This window comes from Ambystoma mexicanum, chromosome 12, assembly GCF_040938575.1.
Source record: "Ambystoma mexicanum isolate Mex_15411 chromosome 12, UKY_AmexF1_1, whole genome shotgun sequence".
NCBI lineage: Eukaryota > Metazoa > Chordata > Amphibia > Caudata > Ambystomatidae > Ambystoma > Ambystoma mexicanum.
In genome coordinates, this window is record NC_090936.1 from 1,057,876,514 (window position 1) to 1,057,895,255 (window position 18,742).

Genomic DNA, 18,742 nt, shown 5'->3' on the forward strand with positions numbered 1-18,742 from the left:
TATACAGTTCCAGCACTCACTCATCTGCAATCTTCAGAAAGGGGTGGGTGGCTGTCCTATAAGGACAGCCAGACCCCCTGTGGGAGCTGGTCCTATTCAGGTACTGGCTCAGGGGGGTAGAAAACTCCTCCCCACTTCCTGCCTGCCCAGACACTAAAGCCTAGTCGGGGGCACCCAAGGGTTCCCGCCAAAGGCAAAACACACAGGCCTCCTCCCCCCAGAATGGTAGAAGGGCTGCCAAAGAACAACCATGTTAGAAATGGCGAAAAAAGAAGGGAGCCCCCGAGTTGGTACTCGGGTGCTCCTATTGTGCACCGAGGCTATGGACATTAAAGAAAAAGGTCCAAGAGTCCAACAAAAAGTGCCAGGGGAGGGAGGTGTGTCACGGAGAGGAGATTAAGCATAAATGATGAACCTCCCCAACAGCCATCACTTCAGACCATTGAAGAGCAGACCGCTGAAGATCTGAAGACTACTCCTGAAGTGGCTCAGCATCCCTTCCATTAACCAGCCCTGTGAAGCCCTGCTCTGCATCCTGATCTCCGAAGACCGGGAGCAGTGCTTCAACCCTTGGATTAGTGGGACCAACTAGTATCAGCGCCTTCAAGGATCCTGCCCTCCTGAGCCTTCGAAAGGGTTTATGGACCGCCCAGCTCTCTTGTGGGCTAACTCACCAGAAGCGTCTCCATTCCGTGTTAGAGTCCAGACCTTCGGTGGTCGCCAGCTTGTGCCACAAGTCACCTTCTCCCCCAATTTCAGCATCAAGGTACCCTGTCCTTGATCAGCTTCTGCTATTGCGACAGAAAGGACCATGTATGTGGAGACAGTCATTGGACCATGCCTTCCTACAACTTGTGAAGTGTCCTAAAGAAGCCTGCATCGGTAGTGCTTGCATCTTGCAACTGCACCCTGATCGAAAGAATCCTCTAGCTCGCAACTCCTGGGTACGTCTCACTGGAACCAATGGTGGGAGAGCGAGCCCCCTCTTCTCCCCCCCGTCCCTCCCGACCCCAAGGCCCTCTCTAAGACTATTCTTTTCTAGGACAATTTGAGTCTGGAGTAAGTAAACAGTATCTGTCCACCATAGGATCACATTAGGAACAAGTCCCTTTGTCTCCTTATTTCATTCCATTCACCTTTTTGGTATTCAAACCTGGGTCGAGTATCCTGTCCCTGGGTTAGCCCCGGGTCTGGAAAAAAGGAAAATGCATACTTGCCTCTGGTAAAATTGTTGGAGACCTTTTAAACGATCACCAACAGAAGCTTATTGAACTCATCTACAGAGACTCCACTCTTGAGAAACCCTGTGCCTCTGTCATTTGGGTACAAGGCACAAATAATCTTAGGGTTTGGAATTCTTAAAACAGGTTAGTGTCTTGTGATCTGGTTCCATCATTGACTGCATCTAAGATGCTTACCTGCTTTGCTAACTTCGTTATTTGATGGATATTCTAACCTATTTTTACATATACATACAGTGTTGCAAAATAATACTACCTGTTCGATACATTTTCCAGTGTGTTCAGAAGGCCTATAAAATTATTAATACTCAACTGTCTAAATTGAATTATTGTGCGTCGTGTGGACTCTTTGAGGGCCCCTCATCCCACCTTCACTCTCCTCAGAATAAGCCTCGACTGCTCATCCACATAACTTGATTGGATGTTGGCAAACCTCTCAGAGTTCCTGGTTCACTATGACTGGGGTTGCATCTTAAAATCCATCCACCAGGCAAGATTCTAGAAATCCATCTTAAACACCTGTGCCAACTCTGACTGCATTGCGCATGTCGCCCAAAGTTTCTGCCTACGCTCCAAGTGGTTTTGGATCAAATTTCTGGCATGCCCAGCAGCAGACTTCGCCATGGTTTCTGGGTAAGCAATTATAACACTGTATCCTGCCAGGGGAATTTAGAATTGCACCATGGGTAAAACAATTCCTGATAAGGGTATTGAGGTTTCAATGCAGCCTTGGTGATGGGAAAGACAAGGGGGATACACAGTCTCTAAATATATATAAAATATATATAAGTCTTAACATTATAGCTGCTACAAACTGATGGCAGAAAGAAAAACACTGAGGATGTATGAAGGATTTACACATAGTATAAGGGAGGTGCTACAGGAATGCCCTGGCCAATGCCTGTTTTTCGAATTCACCAAGCCAACCCCTCTATAGGGGCTATGTATAGCATGGAAATCTAAGGAGACTCACAAGCTCCAGAATAGCCAATTCACAAATGTCAGACTAACAATGGCATTTCTGCCCCAGTGACAATTGGTAGGGGCACTAAGCATGGGTGTCCACTGTCATCACCTGCTATTCGCAATTGTGATGAAACTGTTTCCTGTACATTTTAGGTCCACCTTTTCAGATCAAGGAATATGGCTGGCTGCCATGAGTCAAGTTTTAACTTTCGGAGCTGGTGATATACTATTCTATATTAAGCAACAGTGTAAACTTAGCTGTGGTGCTAGAAATTAATCAAACAATATGCACTAGTATGCAGTCTTCATATTGACAGGTTCAAGGTTGCGCTCGGTTTGCTGCCAGACTGTGCTTCTGTAGATCTTTATGCACTCACCGAGCCTGTCGCAAGTGCCTCTTGGGGCACCGAGGGATATTAATCAATGCAGAATTTGAGAAAGTTTATCAGTATAATGTAGTAGACAGGCTTCTTTATCTACATCGGTTCGTTTTCGGGCTGTGTTACCGCTATTTCTTTTGAAAAAAAAGGTGCAATCTCCAAAGTAGCAATGCTTCCAAGATGATGTCGGTTTTAGGTCATACCCACGTTGGCCGTTTACAGCGACTGACTGTTGCTCTCTTTCTTCCGGAAAGGCAGTTCATGTATTGTGCTGTCCTTGTAAAAATGTTGCATAAAAGCTGAGGTATGGGTGCTCTTCACCTTTGCCTATACTATCAAACTGCACATTCAGCATGTGGTTCCCTGGTAGGAGAGGTGAGCTAGAGCTGTATGGAAATTATTCTGTGAATGATGCACCCTTCACAGTTGTCCAACATCCTGTGGTCAGACAGGATTACGGCAGACATATCCGACTCCTTTGCAAACACTGCAATGTTGGGTGCAGTTTAGACATGAAAGGGAAGGTGGCATTGCTTTGCAAGAGATCTACACTTGTAGAGGAACTGCATTTGTAAAGGATCTCTAGGCTCCACTGGTAGGAAAGGATCAGCAGGAACCTGACAAGAGGTGGTGTAAAGACATAACATGCAACTATTTGATATTTTTTGAGGAATGGAGTATACACAGGGTCTGATTCAGTTATATGCCTCCACTCTTAATGTGGTGCACATATCAAGGCCAGATTTCTCCAATGGTCCTTCAGAACAGAATAGTTGTTTTGAAAGGTCTTATTGAAAGGCTGTGAGGGGTGGGGCGGGGTCATGGGGACTGGCTCTCCAGCTTGTATAAAGCTTGCACATAGGTCAGTGTGGCGTGGGCCACAAGTTAGGGATCAATATCAATTACAGGGACTTGGCACTTAAAATGTAATAACAAATTCTGCCAATGCCCCAGCCGTAAGTACCCTACAGCTACACGTGGGCAAAATCACAAAGCAAGACCCAAGTTAATATGGCAGGCCTTATGTTCATGAAACACCTTACTGTGCTACGTTGGAAGACATTTATTTTATTGGGCATTTATAAAGGTACTTATACATCAAGAAAATTGTGTTCCAAAGCACCCACAGGGCAAAGGGAGGAGAACAATGGAAACCAGTAAGACAATGGAGTAAGCAAATTACAAAAAAGCTGTCCTACTGGGCCTGGTGAACACTGGGATTGTGCAAGTGCAGAGGGAGAAAAGAGAAAAGGGGTAAGTGCTAGAGTATTCACAGAGGGGTAAAGTGCCAGGGCGACCGTTGCAAGGCAACAGGTAAGTGCAAGAGCTGGTTGCAGTGATGAACAGATGGGGCGGCTGGGCAGGGGTGGGGTCACCAGGCCATACAATATGTACCGGCCTGTGGGGCAGCACAGGTCAAGTGGTGCCCGAGGGGGAGGGTGGATCCTGTGGGCAACCGGCAGCGGCCCAGACGGACGCATAAGGGTTCAAGCCACCCTACAGCTACTGTAGGGTTTAGCACAGGAGGGAGAGGGAAGGAGGAGAAGGAACACGTTACTTACCTGTAACTGTTGTTCTCCAGCATGGGTCTGGCATGGATTCACATGCTCATGAATATTCCCTGTCAGGCCGGGAATCCTCGGTATAGAAAAAAAACAAATCAGTATCAGTTTTGTTTCTGATCTGTCTTAGTAGTAACCAATCACTGGTCTCTGGGTCATACTGCCCCCAGCCAATGACTGCCCTCTCCCTAAGCCCCGCCTCTGGCAGCCATCCTCAGATTTGGTAGCACAAAGTGGCAGAATGACCAAGTGAAGAGCCGCAGAGGGGTAGGCGGGAGGGTTCGCATGTGAATCCATGCCAGACCCATGCAGGAGAACAGTTACAGGTAAGTATTCACATGCTCATGAATAAGAGAATACATAGCAGTACCCACATGAACAACCACAGGAGGTGGCAACAGGCTCAACATTAAGCAATACAACAACTCAACATTAAGCATCTCTTACCTCCTCACCAGGCTCACCTTAGGCGAACAGGTTGCACAGCACTGCTTGGCCGACCCTGGACTCCTCCCTGGAGTCCCGATCAACGCAGTAGAATCTTGTGAAGGTGTGCGTCGACCTCCACGTTGCAGCCCTACATCTGCAGGGGCACCCCAGACAGGAACGCCGCAGTAGCAGCGATCATTCTGGTCGAATGGGCTCTCGGACGGCCGGGCAGCGGTCAGTTTGCCAACCAATGACAGTGCATGATGCAGCCGGAGAGCCATCTGGAAATGGAAGTCTTCGAGAGAGCCTTCCCTTGATTCACAGTCCCAAAGTTCACAAACAGCTGTGACGTCTTCCGAAGACTCTTCGTGCGGTCCACGTAGAACTTAAGCGCTCTAGCTACATCCAGCGAGTGCAAGGTCCTCTCGGCCGGCGACGAAGGCGACGGGAAGAAAATTGGCAACACCAAGGGCTCGTTGAGGTGGAAGTCCGACGGCACCTTGGGCATAAAGGAGGGGTGCGTCCTCAGCACCACCCTCGCGTCATGAAAAGTCAAGTATGGAGGCTTGCAAGATAGGACCTGGATCTCTCCCACTCGTTGTGCAGAGGTGATGGCCACGAGGAAAGCTGTCATCCATGGCACGAACTTCAAAGGCGCCGAATGCATCGGCTCGAAGGGTGCCCCCATGAGCCTGGTCATCACCACATTAAGCTCCCACGTCGGGGCAGGAGCCTTCACCGGCGGGAATGTTCGGAATAGTCCCTTCATGAATTCTTTCACCAGGCGATGCGACCACAAGGACGCCCGTCCCGGAGTCCTGGTATATTGGGAGATTGCAGCCAGATGTATTTTGATGGAGGAGTGAGCCAGTCCAGCTTTGGCCAGCGACAGTAGGTACGGCAGTACTTGAGGGGCCGTAATCCGCAGAGGGTTAATCTTCTGTGCACGGCACCAGACAGAGAACCTCTTCCATTTATGTCCGTAGCACTTGAGAGTTGAGGACGCCCTGGCCTTCGCAAGAACCTCTCTGCAGTCGGCCGGGATGTCGTACCCTCCAAACTCTAGTGCTGCAGGTGCCAGGCCTGCAAGTTCAGCGACTCCAGGTTGTGGTGAGGAATGACGCCTCCTTCTCTGGAGAGAAGGTCTGCGTCCGTCGGCAGCTTGACTGGTGTGGACGTTGACAAGTCCAGAAGGTCCGGGAACCAGATCTGTCTCGGCCACGCCGGTGCGACAAGGATCATCCTGCACCGGGACCTCTTGAGCTGGTTGATGAGCCGGAGCAGCAACGGCAGCAGAGGGAACGCATAAAGAAATAGTGCGTCCCAGGGGAAAGAGAAAGCATCGCCCATGCGCCTCGGCTGGGGGAACCTGCTGGCGAACCTCCAGCACTTGGAATTCGTCGCTGTCGCGAAGAGATCGATTTGGGGTTCGCCCCATCATCGGAAGAGTCGATCCACTTCATCCTGGCATAGTTCACACTCGTGGCACGAGCGCAGCTCCCTGCTGAGCGAGTCGGCGATCGTGTTTTTTTTATTCCTGCCAGATGAAGAGGCACCAGGAACATCCGTTGGGCGACGGCCCAATGCCACAGCTCCTGGGCTTCCTTGGATAGGGCCGGGGACCTGGTTCCGCCCTGCTTCCGGATGTAGAACATTGTGGTGGTGTTGTCGGTGAAGATCCTCACCACCTTGCCCTTGAAGGACAGAAGAAAGGACCCGAGGGCCCAGAACACTGCGCGGAGCTCCAAGATGTTGATGTGGAGTGACTTCTCTTCCGGGAGCCAAAGGCCTCTCGCGTGAAGATCTCCGGCGTGCGCTCCCCAACCTTCCTGGGAGGCGTCCGTTGTCACCGTCACCTGGTGAGCTGGGGTTTGAAAGTCCATGCCCACCAACAGATGGGAGCGGGTACCCCACCACCGGATCATCTGACGGAACGTCTCGTTGAGGGATCCTGTCCTCAAAGCAGCCCGTCGACTGGACCCAGCGGGCACCGAGGAACTCTTGTAAGGGGCGCATCCAAAGCCTGCAAAGGCGCACCAGATAAATGCAGGAGGACATCATCCCGAGGAGGGACTTGATCGATCTTACCCTGGCTATGTCCGTGGCCAGCAGACGCTGCACCTTGCCCAGAATGGTCCTGGTCCTTTCCTCCGACGGCGAAGCGAGCCGCGCCACTGTGGCGAGCTTGGCTCCCAGAAATAGGGCGACTTGCGACGGAACCAGATGGGATTTTGGAAATTTGATGGAGAATCCCAGGTCCGTGAGCAGCTGGACGGTCTTTGCAGTGTGCTCCATGGCGAGCTCCCTTGTCCTTGCCCGGATGAGCCAGTCGTCCAGGTAGGGGTAGACGTGGATCCCCTGCAGGCGCAGCCGTGCCACCACCGGTGCGAGGCACTTGGTGAACACCCTGGGTGCCGACCTCAATCCTTACGGGATGGCCTTGAACTGGTAGTGCCGCCCTTGGACCACGAACCTGAGGAACTTTCGGTGTCTTTTTAGAATGGGGATGTGGAAGTACGCATCCTCCAAGTCCAACGACGACAGGAAATCGCCCTCCTCCAGCTGTCCCAGCACGTGCTGGAGGGGGTGTTCAGTCAATTGGTCGAAAAAAAAATTTTATTTATATATTTATTTTTCGGGTTTTTGTTTTGTAAAAAAGGGGTTTTTAGAGTAAAAAAAAGGGGTTGGGGGACCCCCCCAAAAAAATAAAAAAAGGTTAAAATAAAAAAAAAAAAAAAATTCGACCATTTGGTTTTCGACCATATTGGTTCGACCATTTGTCTGGTCGACCAATTTTTTTCGACCAAATGTCTGGTAACCGCTGGAGGGTGACCATACGGAACTTCTGTGCCTTGATGTACTTGTTCAGTTGTCGCAGGTCCAGGATTTAGCGCCATCCTCCTGTCTTCTTTTTTACGAGGAAGTACCTTGAGTAAACTCCGGAGCCCCAAAGCCTCTTTGGGACGAGCTTGATTGAGCATCGCCCTTACTTCCAACAGTAGTTGAGGGACGTGATTTTCCTTCCTGGCAACGGGTGGAACGCAAGGCCACAGGTGGAACTCGAGGGTGTGCCCTTAGGCCAGGGCATCCAGCACCCAACGGTCGGTGGAGATGGACTCCCACACGCTGACGAACCGCGCCAGCCGGCCTCCCACCGGGGTGCTTCGGTGTGGGCCCGACCCCACGGTCGGTTTAATCTTGTTTGGAGGCCGCCTTGCCTCCTTGACCGCCCTGTCGACGACGACGGGCACCACCTGACTTGCCGCGTCCCCTGTAGGCTTCCTGGGACGAAGATCTTGCCGCTTGGCGGTACTTGGAGGAGCCACTGCCGGATCCCTTGGAGGCACCTTGTCTGCCTCCGGAGCTCCGAAAGGACGGCCGTCATTGTTGGAGCACTCCCAGTGCCTGGGCAGTCTGTGTCTGTCTTGATGGCCTAAAGGGACTCATCAACCGCCTTCCCAAACAGGTTGTTCCCGTCGAAGGGCATGTCCAAAACCTTGGTTTGTACGTCCTGGCGGAAATCCGTGGCCTTGAGCCACCCACGTCGCCTCAAGCGAACGCCGTTGCCCAACTGACGGAAACCGGTGTCGGCGATGTCCGTTGCCACCGTGGTCCGAAGCAATCTCACCTTCCTGTAGTATTTCAAGGGCCTCACCCCTTTTGGCGGCCGGAAGGAAGTCCAACAGAGGGGCAATTTTGAACCACAACTCCCTGTCGTAGCGGGCTACGATAGCCAGGGCGTTGGCCGCCTTGATAGTCGTCGCTGCGGACGAGATTATCCGTCGTCCCATCGTGGCCAGCTTCCTGCCCTCGCCGTCCGGCGGGGGAAGTTGATGTCGAGGCCGATGCCCCCCAGCTTTCTTCTTTGCCGCCGCCGAGACGACCGAATCCAGGGTAGGTTGCGCCCGAAGGCACAAGGGGGCAGCGTCGGGGATCCGGTAACTTCTCGTACCGGTCCCTCTTTGCCAGCGCCGTGGCAGGGTTCTTGAGGAGGGCGAGCCCCTCATCCCAGATGTCATCAAGAAGCGGTACGGCGAGGACCGTCTTCCTTCTAGCCTCGCGCTGTTGGTAAAAGAACCCTTCCTTCTTCTCTTCTGGGCAGAGCTGTAAGAGCTCGGATGCCCTGGAAATCATGGCATGAAAGGATCCAATCTCGTCGGGCGGGGACGCCCGAGCAGGGGGGGCGACAGGGGACACGTCCCGTTGTCGCCTCCGTCGTCATCTGTACCTGTCGTAGACGTATCCATGCCTGTATCATCCCCGTGGGTAGTAGACCGGGGGAAGGCAGAGCAGGCTGCAGAGGTGGAAGAGGTGGCATAGGATGCGTCCTTATGCGGTGAACTTTAAGAAGGTCCTGGCTCCGGTTCCCCCCGTCGGGTCTGGCTCAGGTTACCTCCGTCGGGGGGAGGGGCAACCTTGTCCTCATCTCCGAGCATAAGGACTGAATCGCTGACAAAATGGCCGCTGAAGTGTCCTGCAGTGCCGGAAACGACAGGCGCGAGGGCTCTTGAGGAGCCCCGTCGGCGACACCGTCGCTCTCGTCGTCGCCCTCGTCGGGATCCCCCCGATGGGCTGAGCCTCTTCCACGACTTCGATGAGCTTTTCTTCAGAGGTCGTGTCCGTATCCACGATGGCCACCAGCCCCTCCCCCACCTTCTCGAACGAGGACTTCGTGAGGGTCTTCTCAATGGGCCTGAAAGCCAACTCCCTCCGCGGTGGCAGGGAGACTCTGGGTCCTGAGGCCGCCTCCCTGGCTCAGCCTGTGGAGGCTACACCAGTGGCCGCGGCGACATCCTAAAGCGAGGTCTTAGCAGGGTGAATTAAGGCCATCGTCACCTTCTGTACGCCTGGGGCCTTCACCTTGGGGGGAGGGTCCGAGCCTCGCTCCCCTCTGCCGGAATCTTCGAGATCGACCGGGGCCTCTCCAGAAGCTTCGCCGGGTTCTCGGACTTCCTCTTACCCAAGCCAGAGCGTTGGCTCGTGGTTGATGGTGCCGGGGAGGATGCGCCCTGCCTGGCAGCCAAGGAGCCCGACCGTTCAGCGCTCCTGGTGCCCGTGGACTTCTTTTTCTTCTTCTCGCCTGAAGGGCTCTTCCCTTCCAGACAGTTGGTGAGACGGAGGTAGCGATCCTTCATGGTCCGCTCCGACATGTTCCTACAAAACGCACAGTCCTTCTCCGTGTGCGTCTTGTACTCATGGAGACAGAGGCATAACGAATGCTCGTCCTCCTTGAAAACATTCTGAAGCTGGCATCCAGGGCAGGTCCTGAACAGCTTCCCAGGCATCAAGCTTCCTTTATCCTGGGCCATGTCCGGGGTAGGCCTCAGAACTTCTGGTATCCCCCAAAAGCGTAAGTTGACGAAATCTTCACCCTTGAGGGCCGTAGAAAACTCCGAAACGGATCCCCGTTGATCGGATGTAGAAATGGTGGAGCTTGAGGCTCTATTTAACCGAATAAATGAGAAAAATCTCCTGAAAAAGCACGAAAACGCAGCAAAAGCTCGAGAGCTACAGCACGAGGACTCCCAACACTTGAACGTGCGGTAAAAATCTGAGGCTGGCTGCCAGAGGCGGGGCTTAGGGAGAGGGCAGTCATTGGCTGGGGGCAGTATGACCCAGAGACCAGTGATTGGTTACTACCAAGACACAGATCAGAAACGAAAATGATACTGATTTTTTTCTATACCGAGGATTCCCCTGCCTGACGGGGAATATTCATGAGCATGTGAATCCATGCCAGACCACATGCTGGAGAAGAGGAAAGTCTTGGTGTTTTCGGAACTTGAGGAGTTCAGGCTAAAGACAGAAAGGGGGAAGCTGCTTCAGAGGAGGGAGCCAGCTGAGGAACGGGAACGGCCGACCTTTCTCTGCTTAGAGAAGCACTCGACAAGCAGAGAGTTGGAGCCAGAGGAAGGGGAGTATTTGGTGTGAGCAAGTTGCAGATAGTGGGGGCACCCACCCCAGACAGCCTAATGGATGATGGAGGGATTCAAATTTGATCCTTGCAGCAACTGGGAGCCAGTGTAGAGATTTTAAGGCTGGAGAGATGGTCCCTGGGCTTAAGGCCAAGGATAATTCTTGCAGCCCAATTCTGGATTAGCTGGAGGGGTTGGCTAGAGGAAGAAGGTAGATTAAGGAAGTTATCATGCCATGTTCTCTCTGGACAGGAGCGCCTGCTACCTTTTGTGAAATATGTGTAAGGTACTTGGGGTTGGTCACCCTAAGTTACCTGGGGGCATCCAGACGTGGTCTCCCTGCTCACTGTGCTCAGAGAGGTACAGCTTCACCTCACTGATGAAGCCCAACAAGCCTGAAACACGTGTATGGGGTTGCTGGTACTCTTGTTCAGAGAGGAATTGCCATAGCATTTCGGTCCTGGACTGCCCATGTGGGCGGGACAAAGACTGATTTGCAAATGGATATTTCCCATCTGTGAAAGGTACAGTGGCAAAAAGCGTGTGCTGCAAACTCTCACCTCAGAACGGGTGATCATGCCATGTTCTCTCTGGAGAGGAGCGCCTGCTGCCTTTTGTGAAATAGATTAAGGAAGAGGCTCTTGGAGTAATGCAGCCAGAGTTGAAAATGGGCCTTCTTAGCAAGGTCCAAGATGTGAGGAATGAAAGGCAGGAGTCGAAGATAACTCCCAAGTTTCTGGTCTCAGAGGGGGAGAGCCCATCGAGTGTGGCCAGACCAACAACTTGTTTCCCAAGGGAGGAAGTGAGATGGGGTGGTAGTTCGGGAGACATGAGGGGTCGGCAGAAGGCTTTTTCAGGAAGGGGCGCACAAGAGTGTGCTTGAGGGGAAGACCCAGTGGCAAGAGAGTGATTGCAGAGGTCCGCGAGTGCAGGGGAAAGGTAGCAAATATTGCCCTTAATAGTTCTGAAAGAACAGGGTGAAACCTGTTTGGAAAAGATCTTCATAGAGGGGACAACTCTAGTGACCTTGTCCAGTACAATAGGAGAAAAGGAGGAAAGGGTGGATGAGGGAGGAGGAAGGACCAAGGTTGGCAGGGGTATGGGGAGGGTGAGAGAACTCAGGATGTCCTGAGATTTAGCAGAAAAATGGGTGGCCAGTGCAGAGGGCCTGGAAGGCAGAGGTGAGGTAGAGAAGGCAGACGGATTGGCTAGTTCCTTGCAGATTCTAATAGTTCCGCCGTGTTAGAGGCTTCAGAGAAGCGAGCCTGCATGCAAGCCCTCTTGGAGCAAAGGAAAAGATGATATTGCCTTGGGAGAAGGAGACGTGCCAGTTTATCAGAGGATGAGCTCTAGGTCTGCCACTTCTATTCAGCAGCTCTGCACCTGCATTTCAGGGCTACTGGATCACAGTCATACCAAGTGTTGCACTTGGAGGTAGGTTTCAGGCAGATCCTCATGACAGGGGTAAGAATATCGAGAGTGAGTGATACCGAGAGCTAGATTGTCGAGAGCAGAGCCAATAGGAGTCAGAAGGAGTGGGCAAGGGGGAAATGAAGGGGAAGCGAAACCAGCAACTGACACTTGGTTCATTGGACAGATGTCTGCAAACAAGGCTGGCAGAGCTGGGGAGGTTCAGTCAGAGGGCCCAAAGATCCCAGTTGGGAGGAAAGGAGCGTGTGGTCAGACCAGGATAGAGGGGAGGAGAGTGGGGAAGAGAGAAAGCAATCAGAACGGATGAAGGCATCGAGAGTGTGTCCAGCCGAGTGGGTAGGGCCGGAGCAGAGAACAGATGGAGAGAGGTGCAAAAGGTCACGGAAGAGAGTGAAAGCCGTGACTGAGTCAAAGTGGACATTGAAGTCACCTAAGAGGAGATTGGAGGTCAGGAAAGGGCAGGAGAAATCAGCCCATTCTGAAAGACAAGAGGAGATAGGGCCCAGAGGGCCTATAGATGCCTGGGCCTGTAGATGGTAGCAATGGTCAAAGAGGAAATGGGAGGGATGCCATGCTTGCAAAGGAGGTGTAGGGCTGGGTGGGTATGAGGGAAGAAGGGACCCACTCCGGGAAGATCAAGGCTACATCACCGCCAATTCTGCCTGGGACGTGGCTTTGATGTGATGTTGTAGCAGTCAGGGAGAAGGAAGTCAGAAGCAGTGACTGAGCTGGCATTGAAACACGCCTCAGTAAGAGTGAGGCCGTCGAGATCAAATTCTTCAAGGAGGAGACAAATGACAGATGAATGTTTTATAGCAGAACAAGCATTAAGTGTGTTTAAGTGAAGCCGGTTACCACACTTAAAGGTTTTCTGTGAGGGTGGTTCACCAGTCAGAGGCGGTGAGGGAGGTGCTGAAGGAGGAGGGAGTAGCAGGAGCAGGCAGGAAGTTGATGAGGCGGCAGGCCCTGGTCAAAGAGGAGGCGATTGGGTTGAGGACCCTGGGCCATGATAGCGCCATTGTGATGGACAATGATGCACCTAGAGGATGAGAAGTCAGTCAAAAGAGAATTTCCCATCTAGTGCCACCATTAATGGATGAGTAAGAGGAAGGGGAGAGTGTAGAAATCAGGAGGAGTCCATAGGTCTGGAGAGGGGACAGAAAAGTTTAGGTCAGTGACAATATGTTTGGATGAAGCAATGACGGAAGAGTCTGTGATAGGTAACCCAGGAATACAAGAAAGGAGATTTTAACTTTTTCATTCCCGACTTAGTGAGAGAGGGACCAGGGGGGCAAGCGGGGGTGAATGGGTGCTAGCATAGCAGTTACAGTAGATGGGAGAGAGCCATAGAGGGAGGCGGGGGGGGCAATAGTAGATACTGCACAGGCACGAGAGCTCAGGCAGTCTAGCAGGCGTTGGTGGGTAGTTAGAAAGCAACACCTATATTTGACTTTGCACAAAAGCACTAAATAGCACAAAAGTGGAGGTTGCAACAATTAAGAAAGCACATCTAGATTTGGTATCCAATCATTTCATTGCAAAAAAAACAGGGGTGCATAACAGAGCAGACAATAACCGAAAAGTACTGAAAACATTAAATATTAAAGGGGTTAACATGCGACAGGACGGGGTGGCTTTAAAAGGGTGAACAAAGGGGGGTTTGGGAGAAGAACCCCCCAAAATAAAAAAAGAAAAAAAAAGAAAATTGTGTTTTTCAATGTTTTGTCCGCTGTGTTATGTACCACTCTGTGGTCTGCAAGATCACATATAACCCTAGATTTGACTCCGGGGAAGAGGGTCAGTGCAGCATTAAAATGGTTGCACACTAGCCAGCAGAAGCAGGTGAAGAGAGATGTACAGTAGTAACAATTGCAAGTTGGAAGAGGACACCATTAGCATTGTGTCTGCAAGCCAAGGGATGCAAGAGTCAGTAGGGGTCAGGTTGAGAGATATCGGCCAAGGTAGGTGATCGAGTGCTCACCATGGCAAGGTGGAGGCACATTGTCCATGGTCCTGGGTGCAGCAGGAGGCAGTCAGGTTTAATATGGGATGGGTGGATCAGAGGTGCAGCAGCATGGGGGGCGGGCGAGAAAGAGGGCAAAAGATTCCCGTCCAAGACAGCGGATAAGCTCCCAGTAGGCCAGATAAGGTAAAGAAGCGCCAATCACAGGGAATGCGACCCAGTTCCCATGGCAACACTGATGCACTCCTGTGCTGAGGAAGAGTGCAGCCATCATGTAAGGGGGAGGAAATGAGACTATGTTGCAGCCTGCATGTGTTGCGGTGGGAAGGAAACACAGGATTGCTGCGTAATGGCAGTTTAAGTGTTGCAGTAATTTATAAGCTGCAGTAGAGGGGCACCAGCGCAATGTTTCATCATGTAGTTGAAAAAATAAAACCCTACTTCCTAGGATTGCGCTCCGGCTCAGCAGGGATGAAAGGGCATGGCTTGGTGGGATCGGGGAAGGGGGTGGTGTGGGGGGGGGGATAAGATGGGATGGGGGATGAGAAGCGACCCTCACGCTCCAGCAGCAATACTAGGTACAGTTTACGTCTGAAACCTGTTCAGTGATGCCCTGCAGAAAATTACCTCAGAGCTAAAACCTGGAAAACGGTCATTACTCAATCTAGAATTTCCAGTTATCGGTACATTGCACCTCTGCTGAAATAGATTAGATAATGTACATCCTATGTTCGTTTTCTTTCATCAACCCCGAGCCTGGGATGTAAATTGCGATCACCCTACGTGTTGGTTTCTCTTCATTTGTTATTGTACAGAGTAGGTCTCAATCCTCTAATAACCACCCACTCCCATCCCTACGTAGTATATGTTTGTTATGAGCCTTGCTGCTTCTTTAGTTCAAGTGTCAGAATTGGACAAGGACTACCATGGATTAGAGCCTTCTAAGCAGTGCAATAATAGATCTCAAAATGGATCTTTCTGCCTGGTCTCCCACTGAATATTTACCACAAATATACGAGGGCAGCCGGGATTAGGGCACAAACCCAAATTAACCATTGGGAATTAGGGGTGGAGAGGATTTAATTGTTTGATTTCTATATGTATCTGAAATTCTCCCATTATGCACGTCTACAGTGCACTGCATCCTTTTGACGTTAGGGCTGCACTAAATTACCTCAACCTCAATCATTTTAGGGATCTATCATCTCAGAAAATTCCTCTGCGATACCTCACCACACCTCCATTGAGGTGCATCAGCATAACTGAAAGAAAGTCAAGCCAGGGTATACAGGCCAGGCTGAAACCTATTCAGGGGAGAGCCTGGCAGCATAATGTTATGTATCTGGAAAGGATCCTTGTTGGAAAAGCAAACTGATCATCCAGACATCCTACAACACAAACTGCTGATGCCTATATGGGAGCTTGCATCATGGAGTTCTATATAATCCAAGCGAAAGAGTGCAAGCAAAACAACAACTGAATAAACTTTTCCTGACACATTTCAGAGAGGATTAAGAGTGGAGTGCATTTAAAAAATGCTTTTGAAAAAAAGGTTTGCAAAGCAAAATCAGTACGCAAGTATTGAACACTAGCACAAACACCTTCAACGAGGTGTAAGGAGACAGTGAGTGTAAGGAAATTCAACAATTTCAGGCCAACACTCGAGTCGTCCGGGTGCACCATAGATCTTGCAGTATCGAACATAATATAGTGCACATTAATGAAACCCTTACCTATCGACGGGGATTTAAACGGGTATTTATCAGGAAGGTCTACTCGAACCTTCCATACACCCCCTTCGTACGGTGCTGCAAACAAAAGAGAAAAAGCAAGTTAATTACACGTACAGGGACATTTGAGTGCGTTCAAAGGGAATATCTGACAAACCCGGGAACTTCTAAAAAGTTACACAAAGAAAAATGTGCAATTTCTCGAAATCTCCCAATTGGCTCAAGTTTACATAAAATACAGAAACCTGTCCTGACAAATTACAAAGGCAACTGCAGTTACCAAGTGGATTGGAAACTTGAGAAATGTAAAAACAAGTCACAAGACTGAAAAGACCAGTATTTACCACAGCAGCAAAGGCAGCAGTTATGCAAGACAAATGTAAAAGGGAACCACCATCCAAGCTCGGAGGGAGGTCGTGGCATGGACGGGACGTTGCCCCGCACCTCCTTGACCAAACTAGAGAACTCCAAATAGGGGAGTCCTTACTAGGTACACCTCTGTTCTGTGAAATTCTGTCCTGATTCGTTGGCATTCCCTCTATCATGTCTCCAGGTTGCATCAAGACTTGGGTCTGAAACCTGTGGCTCGGATGTTTTGGCCTAGATCTTTGATGTTCTAACCTCATTAACTGTGCCAACTAGGGCTGAAGCAAATTGTACTCCAACACATCTGGAGAGCCAAAGGTTGCAGATCACGGCCCTAGAACTCCAGAACACAACTTACAAATGTCAGGTGAGCTGCGCTCTGGATAGTTTATTCTGTGCTAGCGTGCTTTCAACAGCTCAAAGCGACATTTAGAATGTCAAGAATGCATAAAACAATGGCCAAACTGGAGCAGTGAAGACAAATAAATGCTTTCTAAACCCATGGAAAACATATTCCAAACTACGGAAGATCTTGTCTGAGGGAGGTGGGGGGATTGAGGGGCGTATGAATGAGTTTTAAGTTGGGCATGGAAATTGACAAAATGTCAGTAGCAGCCAGTCTTAAGTGGTGGTCCCATTCTATATATCCATACTATCCTAGCTGGGTATTAAAATCAGTTAAGCCTTTTTAGGAAGCAAGCAACAGAAAACGCTTTGTTGTAAAAATATGAAGAAATACTTACTTCCCTGTGGTCCATAAAACTTCACTACAAATTCATTGAGTCCTCCTAGGATGGTGACCTCATGCTTGCTCTCAATACTGGTACAGTCATTAAGGACAACGCAAGTAAACTGGAAAGCAGTGGCAAGACGTAACAGGCAAGACCATAGATGGAGTTGGAAGGACACATGAATCAGTGGCTCAGACTGCCATGACCATTTAGAAAAACAGGCACTTGTGCAGCAGGAGATACCCCTTTTTGTATAGCATTTTAGAGCAAATAATTTGTTTCACTTGCAGATGTTAATTATTATCAAAGGCAATCATTTTAGCAGCGATGGTTTGTGCACATTGGGCCGGTGGGAGCAGTTAAATATGCAAGGCTCCCATTCGCTTGCATAAAAGCTTCCATGGAGAGCTGGGTGAACAGAGCAGCAAAGACCAAGTACCAGAAAGGAGTGTCACGCAGGACAACCAAAATACACGATCTTGGCAGCTGAATGCACTGGCAATAGGCGTGACCGCGCCTGTTGACAAGATGACGACTGCATCCTAAAGAAGTGGATCCTTCCACCTCTTAATCTGAGCCACTAAGCTCCTCGGATTCGACAACATACGACCCTCCACTCGTAAAGACACTCCTGTCCTGATGAAGGCCTACACCATTAGAGCTTACCTAGATCCACGCAAAATGGCCGAAACACTGTCGTGTTGACATTATATGTTGTTCAACTCTTGATGGTGCCCACACTCTATGGCCCCCCCTACCTGTCTATGATTCCACTGAATTCTCCAAGCTTCCTTCCCAAGGAACCTATAGAGAATGAACAAACTGTACAAGTAGAGGTCCCAAATATTGACTACTTGATCATTCGTACTTAGGTACTACACCTTGTATGTCCTCAAATGTGAATGTCCTATGTTTTTGAAAAATACCAGTGCATTACTACACCACTGCACTGCAAAATAAAACCCTTTTGTGCAGAAGAACAGTTTCATGAAAATTCTGTGACCACCCCACACAAGGGGTTACCCACTCAGGGTGTAGCAGTGGTTACTCTTCAGCAGAGATTGACCTGATCTTGCTCATTTGTTTGTTATTATTGTACTGACCTGGGCAGAGCAAGGCAGTAACCAGGTACCCTTCTGAATACTAGCGTTTAAGATATGACAGTAATTTATTGTACACGTAAAGCCAAGCAGACACGTGTTTCAACCCAACATGGGTCTTTTTCAATGCGTGTATTTGTGCGTGAGAATGTCGTTGGTGGAGAACGGGGCTCTTATCAAAAACCCACTTCTAATTCACCGAGACAGAAGAGCAGTCTCTAAAGAGCCCCTCACTGGCAGCAGGACCCACCCTAATTACCATGATCAGCGCCGTGATCTGCATATTCAAGTGCTCTAACTGTTTTCCTTTTTGTGAAATGCACTGAAAGCATTTAGACACACAGAATACTAACTTTGGATGACTGGTGAAGCCCTGGGTGTTCCCAGTGATACTGGCCCAGTAGCGTGCAGTAACCCGAGAAGAAAGGTCAGCAAAGTACCATCAGAATGTTAAGTGAGACTGGGGCAACAGACACTAAAACACAGTGAGATTGTTCTTGCATATATCTGGTTCAACTACCCTGATTAAGAGCAATTACTGAAGTTGGCTCATTGTTCCAGCAGTAGTCCAATTCAAGGCCATCTCTTACCAAGCCATCCAATAACCACCTAGTTAGCCAATTCAAGATTGTTATTTGTATTAATTGAACAATAAAGTAAATGCTTTGATCAGTAACCGTTTACATGGTGATGTAAAGGTAGTATGCCCAAGGGGTACATTGGCAGGGTGCTGCAAAGGCACCCTCTAATATTCCCACCCAGAGACCCCCATGAAACTAGCAACATGGATTTAAAGATGTAGCAGGACTCCAAAACGAGCCTTACCCTGTAGGAATGGATACAAGTGTGTGCCATATAAGGTCATGGCCTTCCTGAGATTCCAGGTTGGGAGATAGTATACAGGACCGGCTGTGGCCAGCTGAAAAAA

At 50.0% G+C, this 18,742-nt stretch overlaps 1 protein-coding gene across 1 annotated transcript in view; it reads right to left on the bottom strand.

Annotated features, from left to right (window-relative positions):
* The window catches only part of UBE2H (ubiquitin conjugating enzyme E2 H), a 464,913-nt gene that overhangs the window by 283,346 nt on the left and 162,825 nt on the right, over positions 1 to 18,742 (bottom strand). Inside the window, exons 2-3 of the mRNA XM_069629597.1 lie at positions 16,727 to 16,803; positions 15,621 to 15,695 (exon numbers count right to left, since the gene is read on the bottom strand). Coding sequence (XP_069485698.1) covers positions 15,621 to 15,695; positions 16,727 to 16,803 — 152 coding nt within the window. The remainder of the gene's footprint in view (positions 1 to 15,620; positions 15,696 to 16,726; positions 16,804 to 18,742) is intronic.